The sequence below is a fragment of the Pongo pygmaeus genome, chromosome 6 (genome assembly GCF_028885625.2).
Source record: "Pongo pygmaeus isolate AG05252 chromosome 6, NHGRI_mPonPyg2-v2.0_pri, whole genome shotgun sequence".
NCBI lineage: Eukaryota > Metazoa > Chordata > Mammalia > Primates > Hominidae > Pongo > Pongo pygmaeus.
Window position 1 is genome coordinate 36,517,751 of NC_072379.2, and position 17,739 is coordinate 36,535,489.

The window sequence follows — 17,739 nt, forward strand, 5'->3', positions numbered from 1 at the left end:
CTCCAAGCTTCGCTAGCACTTCATGGATTCGGTCTGGAGCCACTCATGGTCTTTGATCTGGTCTCAGACTTCCAATTTCAATTTGTTTTCTCATAGCTGGAATCTGTCTCATTATCCACCTGTTTCATACCGAAACCCATGTGGAAAGTCTGATTTTAGTTTTCATCCTTAGCTACTGTTCTGACTTGGATCCACTGTAGTCTACCCTCTGCAAACCCAGGCCAGTTTCCCACTTCCAAACCAGCATAGATCCTAAGCTTTGAATATCATCTGGCCCAAGAAAGACTTTTGATGCTAGTAGAATTTAACGCCAAGGAATGTGTAATGAAAGGACCAACTTTCACAGGTATAAAAATATTTTAAAGTAGTTTACAGATCCTTTAAAATTAGCTAGATGAAACCATATATATTTTTATTTTAATTCACTTTTTCTATGTGAAAAATCTCAGGTTTGAGTCTTTATATTAAAGCCATGTTTTTCCTCTTTTATTATCATTTTTCTCTGTAAAAGCTGAATAAATTTTACAAGAAAATATAGGCTTCGTAACCTACCATCAGCGGACCTCTTGGGATCTATATTAAGAGCTGTATTTCAATATAATTGATTTTCTTTTTAATCCTATGGATTTTATGTACTCAAAAACTTCATTATGGGAAAAGCCCAAGGGCTTAACCAGACTCTTACGCAGTGAGAAGTGGCACAAAAAGATAAAGGAATCAATGGAAGTAGAAGGTACTTTGCAAGCACAGAGATGAGACATCTAATCCAGTGTCGGGAGGTCAAAAGTGAGGGCTACAATAAGACCTGAAGAATTCTTGAGATTCACCTAGCATAAATAGAGAGAGTGATGAAGGCAGTGGAACAATCTTTGCAAAGCGCACAACCTGGAAACGAGCATGGGAGACTTGAGGACTTGAGAGAAGCTCAGCAGAGAAAGGACAGAGTACAGAGTGGGGTGATGTTTGGGCAATAAAGAGGAAAAGTAAGAAGATGAGAATGGGGCAGGGATGAAGCTAAGGAGGGAGCCATGGGCAAATAATGGAGAATTGGGTCTGTGTCATGTCAAGGAGTATGGATTTTTTTTTTTTTTTAATAAAAAAGGATGGGTTTAATCAGTGGAGTAACACAAACAGATTCACACATTACGAAAAGTTCTCTGGCTATGGCATAGATATGATAATTCCCGTGATAAATTCTTCTTGATACTCGGAAATGAAAAGAATGAGTGTCACTACTGAAAAGTTGGTATGCTTTGTTTTATCACATAATAAGTGACAACATCAGATAGCAATCTATGGATCTTCTCTTTTTGCCATGAAAAGTACAGAGCTAAGATCTAGATCCTATGTGAAGAACCATCTTCAGCATAGGTTATCTGGTAAAATTATTTCTGTCTTCTTCATTATTTACTCATTCTCTTGCAATTCCAAAAATAAACACAGTCATTGCAAATTACTTTTGAGAAAGAGGTAGTCTTTATATAATCAATAAAAGTTTTGAATATTGAAAACATCAGAGTATTTGCAGTCATCAATAACTTGCATGATTATGGAAATTTCAACTCCATACGTGTGTGTGTGTGTGTGTATATATATATATATTTACTTATCTTACATAAATTTACTTCCTTAGGTATTGTTAACAATAAAATAAGTATTATTTTGACTTAAAGTTTTAGAACTCATTTGAATAACAATGAGAAATACATTATTGGTCAGAGAAGTCTGCTGACCTGAGTTATTGCTGGCACCCCTTTATATCTTTTCAGAGTAAAACACTGTGAGATGGGGTCAGTGGCTTTTTCCAATGTTGTTTCTTCTGGAACAAGTTTTGGTGGTAGCATCTTATCCCAAGGAACATCTTCATAAGCTCTATGAAGTTATTAAATAAGAACATCTTATGAAAAGCATATTCAATTGGTAAAGTTTATAACAATATTATACTATGATAAGAAGAATCTGAAGATGACCCCAAGGATCCCTGCCCTTTGGTGTGTATACCATATATAATCACCTCCCCTGGACAGTAGGCAGAGCAAGTGATTATGATGAGGTAGTACTCCTGTGTTATGTGATTTTATACGCCCCAAGAGATTGGCACATATAGTAAAGGTCCCTAATTGGTTGAATTTGAGTTAATCAGAAGGTGGGATTTTCCTGAATAGGCCCAACCTTAGCAAGCAAGCTCTAAAAAGAGACACAAAACAACAACATATGCTCTTTGTCTGCCCTTGAAGAAACAAATATCAGTCCTATAGCCACAATGAATGGAATTCTGTCAACAACCTGAATGATCCCGGAAGATGAGAACCAAGTCTCATCTGACACCTTGATTCCAGCTTTAGGGAACCCTAAACAGTGAACCCAGTTGGGACATACCTAGACTTCTGACCTACAGGACTGCTAGATAACAGAAGCTGCTAAGTTCCTGCAGTCTGTCACACAGAAGTAGAAAACTTACATACATCTTACAGTTTCCAAAAAAATGCTCATTTGAACTTCAGAGAATACCATTAATTTACAAATAAACTATGGTTTAGAAAACTGATTTCCTTTGCTTAAGGTCAGCTATTGGTCAAAGTCAGGATTCTCCCCTGCAAAAATAATCTGCCTCCTAAGATTCAGCAACATTCCCACTATTCCACACTAATGCAGCCAAATTGTACAACTTTTTTAGCATGGTTGAAGGGCTTCAGCCATCCGATGACATGCAATTATTTTAAACACACACACACACACACACACACACACACAAATATGGGGATCTTTGGAGTTTTGAAAGTTGCTCTTTTTCACAGGCATATATGACAGACACAGTGAAATCAATTTCAACTGGATCCTGATTGAAAACCATAAAACCCTCATTTTAAAGACTATATTCTGACAAGATAGATGGAACCCCAGACCTTCTCCTGCCCTATCCCCACTTAGTGTGAAACTTGATCTTTCCATTCTATGGGCAAGGCATATCTTTCCAAAAAAATCCCACTGTCAGTCAAAGTCATTTTTAAAAGAATTACCAGTGATTCTCACTTCCTCAACATATATTTGTTCAGAGATGACTGTATTTCAAGCCTTGTGCTAGGTGTTTATGATACAAGAGTGAAAAAGGACCAATATAAAAATTGTCTCTACCACATAGGAATGCTGTGAGAATTAAAAAACATAATATTGGAAAAGTTAAATAGATCAGTGATGAGTCCATAGTGTTCTTGTTGTGTGTGAATACATTTTGAACTTACTTATCTTAAAATTAATGTCATAGAAGTACTAAATATAATAAGATATTTTAAATCATAGCAAAGTCTTAAATGTTTTCTAACATATCTGACTAGTGTTGTATGTAAGAAATTAATCTGTGAGTTCAGTGAAATCTTAAAAGATACCTCACTGTTTGAGCCTCTGATAAATTTCATAAATATTTTATGGAATTTTCCATGAAAGTAATAAACTTTTCCCTAAGGACACTTTATATGTTTAAAGAGAAACTACTTAATACTATGATTTGATACTTTGTCTTATAATAAAACTTTTCCATTCTGAGTGAAGTATCACAACCTTAATAAAAATATTAACTGTTTCTGAGACGATCACTGGAATTTTTAAAATTAAAATCAAGATAAGAATACAATGGGAAATAAACCCAAAAGTCAGAGAGGAATTTATGGGCCATTTAGTTATCATCCTTCATTTTTAAGATGAGAAAATTGAGGTGAAAAAGAATGGAGGATGCTAAGGTCCCATATTCAGCAAGCAGGTATGTTTTGAGCCTTAGAGTTGGATTCTAAGATGGCTGATGAACAAGACTTTTTCCTCATGTTGTTCTAATACTTTGAAATCCAACTTCATATCATGTTTTTAAATGTTTTCATAACACCCCTGGGATAGTAGGCATTCATACATGTGTTTCATGACGCTATGTTTGGTTATGGGTATACTTTCAATTTGAATGAAAAAAAAATGAAGTTGAAATGTGAAGCCTGTCTGAAGTGTTCAAAATATGTGAACAAAAAAGAGTGGGCAGATACGGAGTGCTTTGAGGTCCACACGTGTTGTCATTTCTTTATTATCTTTGCTGCCTCTCTCTCCCTGTTCTTCCATTTCTCTGTGTCATGCCATGTGTTTTGGCCTTCACTCTATCACTCTGCTGAATTCTAAAACCACTAGTCAGCCCCATTATCCATTCTTGGGCCTCATCCCACCTGACCTATTTGCATGATGTGAATAGGCATTCATTACTCTTTCCTGAACACATCCTCAATCTGCCTTCCAGGACCTAGACTCTTCTTCTTCCTCCTACCATGCTGGTTGCTCCTTCTCAGTCTCTATTGCTGGCTTCTCCTCTTTTTTTTCTCTTTTTTAACGAGATGCCAGGACTCAGTGCCCTTTGCCTGTATGATTATACTTCTCCTTTAGTGTTCTCATTCAGTGCCATGGCTTTACATACCTTTCTATAAGCCATGACACCCAGGTTGATTTCTCTGGCCTAGGCCTCTGCCTCAAACTTCAAATCCGTATTTCACACTGCCTACTTGACATACCCACTTGGATGTCTAATGAACATCTTTATATTCAATGTATATAAAACTGACTTCTCCACTGCCTTCACCTTTTTATGAAATGGCAATATCAGTACATCCAGCTGCATAGGCCAAAGCCTTAGAATCATTAGTCGTTTTTCCTCCAGATTCATCACAATCAGAAAATTGTGTTGGCTCTACATTCAACATACATCCAGAACTCAACCATTGCTTACAAATTTTTCTGCCAGCACTCTCCCCCAAGCTACCATTATCTCTGTCCTAAATGACAACAATAACCTCCTAACTGGTGTTCCATCTTCTCTCCCCTGTAAAAATCTACTTTGATCGCAGCAGCCACCATGATTATTACCTTCATGTATAAGTCTGATCTTTCCACTTCTCTGCTAAAGCCTCATGTCACTCAGAATGACAGTCCTGGTAAAATTACAATTGCTTAAAGTGTCCCACAATATCTGGTTCCTAGCACTTCTCTGACCTTTCCTTTTGCTACTCCCTCCTCTTACCCTACTGCTACCCTACTCCAGGGACCCTGGCCTTTTGTTCTTCCTTAACATCTTAAGCATACTTCTGACCTGGGCTTTTGCTCTGTATTCCCTCTTCAGGGTACAGAGTCACTCCAAGTCTCTGCATGGCTGCTCTCTCAACTCCTCCAAATTTCTGCACACCCCTCAGCACCTGGGGAGGCCTCCCCACACCTCCTACTTATTACCAAAGCCTGCTACCCTGTACATGTGGGACTCCTGATCTTGTCCTGTTCTACCTTTTCTTCATAGACTTATCTGTCACTTTTTACGATATGATCTATTTACTAAGTGTGTTTGTTTATTATTGTCTGTTTCCCTTTTGATATGGTTTGGCTGTGTCCCCATCCAAATCTGACCTTGAATTGTAATAATCCTTACCTGTCTAGGGTGGGGCCAGGTGGAGATAATTGAATCATGGGGGCAGTTTCCCCCATACCGTTCTCGTGGTAGTGAATAAGTCTCACGAGATCTGATGGTTTTATAAATGGGAGTTGCCCTGCACAGGCTCTCTTGATTGCTATCATATAAGACGTAACTTTGCTCCTCCTTGCCTTATGCCATGATTGTGAGGCCTCCCCAGCCATGTGGAACGTGTCAATTAAACCTCTTTCATTTGTAAATTGCCCAGTCTCGGGTATGTCTTTACTAGCAGCATGAAAACAGATCAATACACCTTTATAATGAGAGATCTGAGAGCAGAGATCTTTGCCTACTCACTGATGTAGCTCATAGTCTAAGACATAGATTCGTAATAGGTACCCAATATATTTGTTGACTGAGTCAATGAATTCTCCCCTTTAAACTTTCTCTGTCTTGGCTTTCTAGGATGCTGTACTCTTATCACCCCCCTCTCTCTTTGACCATTTACTTTCTGTTTTGGTTTTATTCTTCCATCAAGCATAGGTGTGTCTTAAGACTCTTCCTTCAATGTTTATTTTAGCAATCAATATCAGTAAATGTCTGTGTTTGATGTTCTCTGGGTCACTCATAAGATCCAGGATATTATAGACATAAAGAGGATGTGTCATAATGGAAAAAGAAACATATTCCAAAATCAAAATTCCACTGGGAAAACTGCTTACTTTTGTGTAGAGGACTTGTAAAATGAGTCCTTTGCATTACATTTCTTGTTTGTTTGAACAAGTGGTTTACCTTCATCCTAGAAGGCATGAAAAATAAGTTAAAAGAGACCAAATATAAATGGGAATTGCTATTGTTTTCTAGTCATGTTTTCTTTTGGATTCCTTTTTCTTCATATTTCTTCTTTCATGCACCTCTTGGATTGACCAGATTTAATGCTTCCCTACTTTTCCTCTCCTGTTTAAGGAATTTGAATTGTTTTATTGTCATAATCATTAAATTAAAATTCACAAAATGTATATTAAAGTTAATGGAAAGTGAGAACTTAAGAGAAAGCTCTTGAATTGGAAACATCAGCAAATACTTAGTTTTAGCACAATGTAATTAAAACATTTTTAAAATGTATTGTCTTTTCTTCTAATAAGGAGATTAGTTATGAGATACTTTTCTCTATCTTCCAGTTATTTTATCAAAATTAATTAACTAATTATTGTTATAATCATTATTATCTTTAATGGTTACTATTTATTTCAATTTTCAATGATATTTTACCAATTCGTTGCCTCCTTTTGCTTTTTATTGTACTTGTTTTTTCTCCCCTAGGTACTTGATTCCATTTCTTTCTGCTTAAGTTCAATTTTTGTTAATTCTTTCACAAATGTAAATTTTTTCTAGTTCTATGTTTTAATTCACCCTCAGTTTTGAAAAGTGTTCTAACTTGGGTTCAGAATTCTAGTTCAATTCTAGTGTCGATTTTTTTAGTAACAAATTTACCTCATTGACTTCGAGGATGTATTGTTGCTTTTAAAACACACTGAGTTTAATTGTTTGCAGGTATTCTGTTTCCCTCCCCTCTGCTTAAATTTAGGACATTATCTTTGTCTTGAGATTTTTTACAGACTCAATATAATTTGTTTAGGAGAGGCTATATTTTTGTTCATCTGGCTCAGGACTTGTTATACTTCTTCAATTTAACAATTCATGACTTTCATCAAATAGTTCTCCATCTTTATCTATTTACTGTCAATGAATTATAATTATTCTCTTCTTTTAGAATTACTATCAGACAAATACTGGACTTTTCATTCTGTGGTTCATGTCTCTTAATTTTTGCATTGCTTTATCTCTAACTTCCGCATGTACCTTCTATTCTGCCACTATCAACTTTCATAGTTTTAAAATGTATTTGTATTGATACATAATAGATACGCAAATTTTGGGGGTAAATGTGATAATTTGATACATTCATATAATCTGTAAAAATCAAATCAGAGTAATCGGAATATCCATCACCTTAAATATCTATCTTTTCTTTATGCTAGAAACATATGAATTTTCTCCTCTAGTTATTTTGAAATGTGCAACAGATTACTGTTAACTATAGTCACCCCACTGATATATCAAACATGGTCTTAATTATTGAATCTAACTGTATATTTGTACCCATTAATCAGCCTCTCCTTATCCCCCCTCCACACTCCCTTTCTTGGCCTCTGGTAACCACCAATCTACTCTCTATCTTCATGAGATCCACCATTGTAGCTTTCATATATCAGTGCGAACAAGCAATATTTGTCTTACGTAGTTGGCTTATTTTATTTGACATAATGACCTCCAGTTTCATCCATGTTGGTACAAATGACAGAATTTTATTCTCTTTTATGGCTGAATAATATTCCGTTGTGTATATATACCACATTTTCTCTACCCATTCATCCACTGATGGACACTTATCTTGATTCCACATTTTGCCTAATGTGAATAAGGGCTGCAATAAACATGGGAATGCAGATATCTTTTTGATATATTGTTTTCCTTTCTTTTGGATATATACTCAGTAGTGGAATCACTGAATTATATAGTATTTCTAGTTTTAGGTTTTTGAGGAACCTCCATACTGTTTTCCATAGTGACTTTACTAATTTACATTTCTACCAACAGCGAATGAAGGTTTTCCTTTCTCCATATCCTCACTAGCATTTGTTATTCCCTGACTTTTTGATAAAAGACATTTTAACTGGTGTGAGATGATATCTCACTGTGGTTTTGATGTGCATTTCTCTGATTGGTGATGTTGAGCATTTTTTCATATACCTGTTGACTATTTTTATGTCTTATTCTGAAAAATGTCTACTCACATCTTTTGCCCATTTTTAATCAGTATATATATAGAAAAAGATATGAATAGACGTTTTTCAGAATAACACATAAAAATAAGACATACATATATATACATAGCTATAGAGTTGTTTGTTTGAGGTCTTTATATACATTCTGGTTATTAATCCTTTGTCAGATGGGTAGTTGGCAAATATTTTCCCCATTCTGTGAGTAGTCTCTTCATTTTTTTTTTTTTTTTTTTTTTGCTGTACAGAGATTTTAGCTTGATGTAGTCCCATTTTTTCTATTTTTACTTTTGTTGACTGTGCTTTTGAGGTCTTACGCAAAATATATTTGACCAGACCAATGTCCTAGATCATTTCCTCCTTCCTTTTTTCTAATAGTTTCAGAGCTTCAGATCTTAGACTTAAATCTTTAACCCCTTTTGACTTGATTTTTGTGTATGGTGAGAGGTAGGGGTCTAGTTTCATTCTTGTGCTGATGGCTATACAGTTTCCCCAGCACCATTTATGGAAAAGACTGTCCTTTTCCCATTGTGCATTCCTGGAGCCTTTGTTGAAGATGAGTTGGTTGTAATTGTGTGGATTTATATGTGGGTTCCCTAATCTGTTCCATTGGTCTCTGTGTCTGTTTTTATGCTAGTAACATGCTGGTTTGGTTACTATAGCTTTGTGGTATATTTTGAAGTCAGGAAGTGTAATGTCTCTAGCTTTCTCATTTTGCACAGCATTGCTTTGGCTATTCCAGGTCTTTTGTGTTTTCATATAAATGTAGTATTTTTTCTATTCCTATGAAGAATTAACTTTTCTGTTTGTGATTTCCCTTTTCACTTTTTTTCTACTCTGTGTTCAATATACCTGTTCATTATATATTTTTAAAAATTCTTCAAACTATATCTAGCAAAATGATTAATTTTCTCCTTTACTCCATTAGTATGTTAAATTACATTGATTAATTTTTAATGGTAAGTGAATATTTGCATTCCTGAGATAAACTTTACTTGATTATATCTTTTCTATAAATTATTGTTTTTTATTTGCTTTGTAAAGATGTTTGTGTTTGTGCATGTGAGAAATATTAATCTAAGATTTCCTCTATTTTTTGTAAAATCGTTTTCTGATTTTGTTATATGAGGTAAAGTTAGACTCCTAAAATTGTTTGAGAAGTACTCCCTCTTTTATTTCTGAAATAACCTATATAAGATTGGTGGTTGTTTCCTAGAATGTCTGATAACATTTATCAGTAAAACTTTCTAGGCCTGAAGTTTTCACTGTGGTAAGTCTTCTGATTAAGAAAAAAACAGAACTTCATATATATATATATATATGCATTTATCTTATTCTATTTTATCTAGTATTAATTTTGTTAACTTGTATTTTTAAAGATTTTGTTCATTTCATCTAAGTGCCAAATTAATTGGCACACAGAAGTTTGTAATATTCCTTTATCTTTTTTTAGGATCTGTAATTTTTTATATTGATAATGTGTATTCTCTTTTTCTTCATCAGACTAACAATAGGTCTGTCACTTTCGTTAATCCTTTCAAAGCAAAACCTTTGGGCTTTTAAAAATATTTAATTGAAAAAGAAATGTATATATTCAAGGTGTTCAACATGATGATTCGATACATGTATACATTGTGTAACGATTACCACAGTCAAGTGAATTAACACATCTGTCATCACCCATTGTTATCATTTGTGTGTGTGTATGTGTATATGTGGTGAGGATGCCAAAAATCTGTTCTCTTGTCACATTTCAAGTAAGAAATACAGTATTATTAACTACAGTCCCCATAATGTATCTCCAGAACTAATTCATCTTAAAACTGAAAGTTTATACCCTTTGACCAACATCTCTCATTTTCTCCAACCCTCAGCTCCTGGAAACCACCATTTTACTCTTTGCTTCTATAAGCTTGACTTTTTAAGATTTCACATATAAGTAAAATCATGCAATATTCCTGTTTCTGTGCCTGGTTTATTTCACTTACAATGTCCTTCAGGTTCATACATGTTGTGGTAAATGGCAGGTTCTTTTTCTTTTTATGGCTGAATAATATTCTAATATATATTTATACACACACGAACACACACCATATTTTCTTTATCCATTCGTCTGTCTATGGACACTTAGGAAATAACTTTTGACTTTTCAAATTTTTTCTCTTGTGTATCTATCCCCCATTTCACAATTTCCATTCTTACTAATTTTAAATTTTCTTCCTTCTTATTTTTGGTTTAATTTAATAATTTTTCTAGTCTCTCTTTATATATATATATATATATATATATATATATATACTTAATCTCACTCTGTTGCCTAGGCTGGAGTGCAGTGGCATGATCTCAGCTCACTGCAATCTCCGCCTCCTGGGTTCAAGCGATCTGTGTGCCTCAGCCTCCCAAGTAGCTGGGATTACAGGCACCCGCCACCATGCCAGGCTAATTTTTGTATTTTTAGTAGAGACGGGGTTTCACCATGTTGACCAAACTGATCTTGAACTCCTGACCTCAAGTGATCCACCCACCTTGGCCTCCCAAAGTGCTAGGATTACAGGCGTGAGCCACCACACCCAGCCTCTAGTTTCTTAATATTGAAACATTATCATTAATTTTAGATCTTTCTTGTCTTCTAAGGTAAGCAAATAAGGCTAATTTTTCTTCTTAGCAGAGTTTTAACTGCATTATACAAAATTTGATATGTTTTATTTTGCACTAAGTTTAAATATTTTCTAATTTATCTTGTGACTTCTTCTTTGACCTGTAGGTTATTTAGAAGTGTGTTTAATTTTGAAATATTTGATATTTTCCTAGATGTCTTATGGTCATTGATTTTTAATTTGACTCTGTGTTGGCTAGAGAACATATGTGGGATGAATTCAATACTTTTAAATGTATTAAGACTTGTTTTATGTCCCCACATATCATGTATAGTAGTAAACATATCATGTGCATTTGAAAAGAATATTTAGTGTTTGTTTGGTGTAGTGTTCCATAAATATCAACTACCTGAAGGTGATTGATGTATTGTTTAGATCTATGTATTTACTAGTTGTTTTGTCTAGTTGCTTCATCAAGTAGACAAAGATGTTAAAATCCCGTAAGGTGATCAGTGGAATTGTGTATCTCTCCTTTTTGGGTCTGTTCATTTTTGCCTCAAGTATTTTGAACCTTTGTTACTAGATGCATATACATTTATGATTGTTAGGTTTTCTTGACAAATTAACTGTTTTGTAACTAAGACTTGACTCTCTTTATGTCTTGTAACACCCTTTTTCATGAAGTCTATTTAATCTGATCTCAAAATAGCCACTACAGCCTATTTATATTTTATTTACATTGTATGTATTTTTCATTTGCTTACTTTCAATGGATTTATATCTTTATATATCTGAAGTATGCCTCTTGTAAATAGCATATAGCTGTGTCTTGCTTTATTATCTATTCTGACAATGTCTGCCTTATAATTGGAATGTTTAGTATATTACCATTAATGTAACTAATGTAATTATGATATATTTGGATTAAGTGTAGCATTTTATTACTGGCTTCTGGAAAGCCCTACGTTTCTATTTCTCTGTTCCTTTTTTTTCTGCCTTTTTGGGAATTATTTAAATTTGTCTTTTTGCTTTTTAAGTATTCCAACTTAAGCCATCAGTCGACTCTTTAACTATACTTCTTTACACTGCATTTTAGTGACTCCTCTAGAGAAAACAATGTGCATGTTTAACTCTCCACAGTTCACTTAGAGTTAACATACCACTTCACATAACGTGTACAAACATTGCAACCTTATGTTAATTTATCACATGCTTTCATCTCTTACTCTACAGTTGTCATACATACGTTCAGAGGACAATGTTATACTTTTATTTAAAACAATCATATGAATCTTAAAAAGAAAAAAGTAACATTTTATTAGGCAGGATTTCTTTTAATGTACACTTGTTGGGAATAAATTTCCCTCATTTCCTTTACTTGAATTTTTAAAATCATTTTAATATATTCATATTTAAAGCCCCAAATATATCCATGTTCAAATCCCTGGAACCTGTGAATATGTTACTATTAAAAAGAAAAGCCGAATGTGGTGGCTCATGCCTGTAATCCCAGCACTTTGGGAGGTCGAGGCCAGAGGATCATCTGAGGTCAGGAGTTCAAGGCCAGCCTGGTCAACAGGGTGAAACTCCATCTCTACAAAAAAAAAAAAAAAATTAGGCAGGCATGATGGCAAGTGCCTATAATCCTAGCCACTCAGGAGGCTGAGGCAGGAGAATTGCTTGAACCTGGGAGGTGGAGGTTGCAGTGAGCTGAGATCATGCCATTGCACTCCAGCCTGGGTGACAGAGCGAGACGCCATCTCAAAAAAAGAAAAAAAAAAAAAAAAGAACCTTAAATTAAATTTAGCAGTGTTTAATTGGGCAGAAAAAAAAGATTCGTGAACAAGGTAGCACTCAACACAAAAGCAGTTCAGAGAGTTCTACTACAAATTGTGGGCAGGGAATATTTATAGCCAGAAAACAGAAGTGACATACAAAAATAGTCTACATGGTTACAGTTCCGTGTTTGCCTTAGTTTAACAAGTTTTGCTGGTTTGCAACCTGTGATTGGCTGAAAGCTTGGCTGCTATGATTGGCTGCAACACAGCTGCACGTTGCAAGAATTTACTCACAAGTTGTTAGGTTGCAGTTGGTTCACCTATAATTTAGATTACAGTTTATTACATACATAGGTTAGTTTCAGGCCAAATGTAATTTAATTTAACAATTATTCTCTTTTGCTCAGCCACTCAATTTTAAGAGATTAACCAAAATCTTGGCATTGACACTCCCTTCTGTCACCTTCATAATGGACTTGTTTGATCTCTATATAAATTCACAATTCGTTATATGAAATTAGTTGGATGATTATGTTTTCCTTGTGTTTTTGTTACTCTAACTGTAATGAGATATTTTGATGTACAAAGGATGGCTACATATAAGTATTTATGATTCTTAAGGGATATAACACAGGAGGGAGGCCACTATAATGGCTACTGGGAGGATAATATAAAGAAAGTGAAGTACACTATGCAACAGAAATCTCTGCGAACCAAACTCACCAGAACAAACAATTCAAAATTCAGGCAATAAAGACAATTCATCAGTATTTAAGTCTTAGTGGTCATAGTCTGTGTTTGGGGTGGAGTGGCAATTAAGAACCATAGTGTGCTGTAAAATGGTCTGATTTAAAGAGGTATCTATTTTTGTAGTTAGCCTGGTAATATCAATCATAGTAATCTGTAGATGACTAAATGAAACACAGAGATGAGAAAATCTTAGACTAGCCAGCCTTGCCATCCACCATTTAGGACGCCTGCAAACCAGCTGTTAGCTACTCCCATAAACACATCATGTGTTTCTTTCCCCTAAGAAATGTCCCTGGTGCATTCGGTGGCAGTGTCTACAGGAATTGCAGTGTTGGCTACCTTTTAAATTAAGCTTTCTGTAGTAGTAAAACCAGGGGGAAGATAAGTGCAGCATTCAGTTCTGTTTAGCACCATATGCAAGACCCCAATATAAGCCAAGAAGAGATCTAACACCGTATGGTGTTCTATCAGGTGTTTTTGCTGAACATGACCTTTTTTTAATCCCCCTTCAGGAGAGTGGCTTCTTTCCATTTAAACCCTGGAAAATATAATTGGCTACAAATTTCAAGATTTTTTCCCAATTTATGGATTACCTTCAAGTTCCATACAACTGGCGCCATCTACCAACAAGAGTGAGCATCCAGGAACCTCATTAGAAACTTTTCTTAGTGGAAATTAATTTATCTTCATTCCACTTTAAGGTTAGTACTAATTTTGGTTATTGATCACTTTGGCCTTTGATTATGGAAGGTATTATGGAAACTTTCAGAGAAAGCTATTTGGAAGACAGGAGTGAGCCAGGCCCATTAGCAAGATGTGAACCAGCAAGGAGGCAGAACACAGTAAACAGATTCTCCTCAGACCCAATGTGTCTGCAGGCCCCCAGGAGCTGGAAAAGAGGGCCACCTGGTGGCATGTGAGCAGATGCCAGTTACATTTTTTCACACACAGACCTACATAGCGTGTGAGCCAAGTTCAATGAGTAATTTATTTTCTGTGTGTGGTCCCTTTATAGCATGCTGGAAGGATGCATAACAGTATTCAGTGGAACGAGACCTTACTGGATTTAGTCCAGTGACATCATACAAGCAATTATTCGTACCCCCATAAGTGATCCCCAAATCTTGAGTATTCAATGCCTGGAAGCACAATATACCTTTTGTAAGCATCACTTGGATAGGTTTTTTATATTTGGTAGCCACTCTGTTATTAATTGGAAAGGTCAGAGTATTGTTTTCAATAAGCATAGGAAAGCAAGTAGCAGTCATGTCTAGAATATCAATTTCTACTCCTCCTTTGAGGTTTTAGCATGACTGTCACTGGTAACACAGACAGGCAGTGGCATTAGTGGAATCGTTTCCTGATTTGGGGGCATTAGCTACAAATTTAACAATTGTTCTGGTTTCTTACTGGAGCATAAGCCTTTGCTAAAGCCATCCACAAATTACAGTCCATGGCTTTTCCTGTAAAGAAAGCGAAGGATTAGGATGGCATAAGTAGGAAAAAGAGGAAAAAGGATAAGGTTTTCAGTTTTTATGATGTCAGAAAAGTCTTGATCTATGGCCTTAGGATAGCTGTCAATGTCTAGGATGCCGTCTGCTTCTGGGGAAAAGTTTTCCTGGTCAGGTTTACCTTCAAGTCTCAAACAGGCATACATTTCCAGGAGCTTGGAGGGGCCCTTTTGAGTTTTAAGATGTGAACCCATGGTTTAACTCTTTGATATTTTACTGCAGCGTGGGTGGCAAGTAGAACTTGGTATGGTCTCTTCCAATAGGGAGAAGACCGTGGGTTCAATGAGGTCTCTGATGTCATTTTCAGAAGAGCCAATCTCCAGGTTCTGGGTTTTGAAAGGTCTGGTTGTTCTCAGTCTGTGAGTCATGGAAGATCTCCTTCACCTGGTGAAAATACACTTAGACATAATTCATCAAAACCTGCAGTATTTAGTCATATCAGAGTTTAGGATAATGGAAGATACTCAAGGTTCTATTATTAAGGGCATATGCCTTCCAGGAACTATTCCATAAGGAGTCAATCGATGTTTTCCACTGGGGGTGGATTTGATTACCATTAAAGCCGAGGTAATATCTTTGGCCAATGCAATCAGTTTGATTCAGTTAACTTTGCCAATTTCAGCTGTAAAATGCCATTTGTCTTTTGACATTTCCAGAAGACTAAGGGTAATAGGGACAATGGTGATGCCATTGTGCGCATAAGCTTATTCAACTGCTTTCTAAATTGTCCAGTGAAATAGGTTCCTCTGTTGCCGGAGATTTCCCCAGGGATGCTCCATAAAGGAAATACTTTTTAAATAACTTCTTAGCTACCATCACAAGATCAGATACCATGTATCCAGCCAGATAACATGTAAATATACGGATATCCCACTGAAAATGACAACTGAATAAAGTCCGATAGTGAAAATACACCACCTGAAGTTTTTATTGTTTTCACAGGATTATGAGTTTGACAAAGCAAACATTGGTTATAAGCCATTTTATCAATTTGATAACAGTTACTCCACCAGTATTTGTTCATAATTTGGATCATGCTGTCTGTTACATGATGAGTTGTAGAGTGAAGAGCTTTGTGGAGTGCAAACCTTTTAACAGTGGAAGCTTCAAGGACTCAGGAAGTACCAGAAGGAAGTATTAGGCACCCATCTGAGAGCTCTTTGAGTTCACGTTTAACACTGAATTTACAGCCATTCGGATACCAATTTTGTTTTTCCAAATCAGGCACATTTCACAGTTTGTTAAATAGGTCAACATATGGGAGTTGACTTGGATCAATCTTACAGAGTTTATTCAAATTGTGTATCCTAACAGTTTCGGCACTAGTTGATTTAGCATAGAAATCTGCCAGGGAATTCCTTTGATATTCAGGTTCAGTTTTACAGCTATGAGCTTCAATCTTAATAATGGCAGTTCGTGGTGATAAGAGGATAGCAGAAAGGAGTGCATTTGCTTGGAGACTGTTTTTAATGGGGGGTCCCTCGCGTCAAAATCATGGACTACTCCAAAAGCATGTAACTATCTGTATAAATATTTACTGACTTGTCTTTAGCTATATGTACAAGCTCAGGAGAAACTGACTTATATTAGGTGAGAGTTCTCTTCTGTATTAACTCATTTCAGGTGAAAAGATCATACCCTGCCTGGTATTTTCCTTCTGAGTTTTATAATAAGACCCAAAACCAAAAAGTATCAACTCAGGATTATCAAAGGGATTATCTCACATATGAACATGAGAAGCCACTATTTCTAACACTACACTCACAATTGTGGTCTTCACCTGCATGAGGCAGGGGTAGTAGAGTAGCAGGGTTAAGTAAGTTGCAACATTTCAGATAGAAATTAGGAGACAAGAGAAGAATTCCAGAAGGTGTTAATCTACTTGCTGACAAATACAGAGTTTGACTGGAATTTAATATATATATTTTGCAGTGTGCAAGACTTGCAAATAAAGCTCGTGTCTTAAAAGCGGCTCAGATGAAACTACCAATTTGGCTGCTGCTGCTACTGCTTTTAAACAATTAAAATATGCCTTAGCTACTGAGTCCAATCACAGGCTATAATATGCGATTGGTCTCTATTTTCCTTCACGTTTTGGGGTAAGTACTCCTAATGCCTGAACGTTATTTTCATGAATGAACAGGGTGAAAGGTTTAGCATAATTTGGAAGTTCTAAAACTGAAGGCTGTTGTAAGGCTATTTTCGTTTGCAGAAAAGCCTGCTCATGGCTGTCTTCTCAAGGTAAAGGCTCTGATACTGAGTTTCTAGTAAGCTAACCCAATGGTGAGGCCGTTAGGGAAAATGTGGGACCCAGAATCTGTATTATCCTGCAAGCTCAAGAACGCCTCTTATTGTTTCTTTTAATTGTAGGTCAGGAAAAGCTTTGAGTAGTTTTTATTCTCTCAGGCAAGAGGAGAATTGCTTCAACACTCAGGTTACATCCTAGTGAGTGAACATTTTTTTCTTGAAAAACAGAAGTTTTTCCATTAAAACATTGTGACCCTTGTGAGGCTATAAAAGGATATTGAATTTTTCCCCTGTACTTAAGAATAGTCTTAGTTATTTCTGATTCTTTGTTTTTGTGTATCTATTTTTTTTAAAGAACTTTTCAAAATCCCACAAAAATATAGTTAGAATATTGATTTAGATGGCACTGAAACTATAAATCAACTTAGGAAGCTCTGAACTTTTTAAACATTTTAAGTTTCCATTCCAGATAATAGCATATTTCCCTGTCTATTTAGGTTTTAGATTTTCTCTCAATACATTTACTAGTTTTGCCATAGGATTCTTGAATATAGTTTCATAAATTTATTACTCAATAGTGAA

General features: G+C 35.6%; 1 protein-coding gene across 1 annotated transcript in view; it reads right to left on the bottom strand.

Moving 5' to 3' along the window:
* Positions 1–17,739, bottom strand: part of SPMIP7 (sperm microtubule inner protein 7) — a 62,086-nt gene that overhangs the window by 23,647 nt on the left and 20,700 nt on the right. Inside the window, exons 3-4 of the mRNA XM_054495483.2 lie at positions 6,151–6,227; positions 1,734–1,872 (exon numbers count right to left, since the gene is read on the bottom strand). Of these exons, the coding sequence (XP_054351458.1) occupies positions 1,734–1,872; positions 6,151–6,227 (216 nt within the window). The remainder of the gene's footprint in view (positions 1–1,733; positions 1,873–6,150; positions 6,228–17,739) is intronic.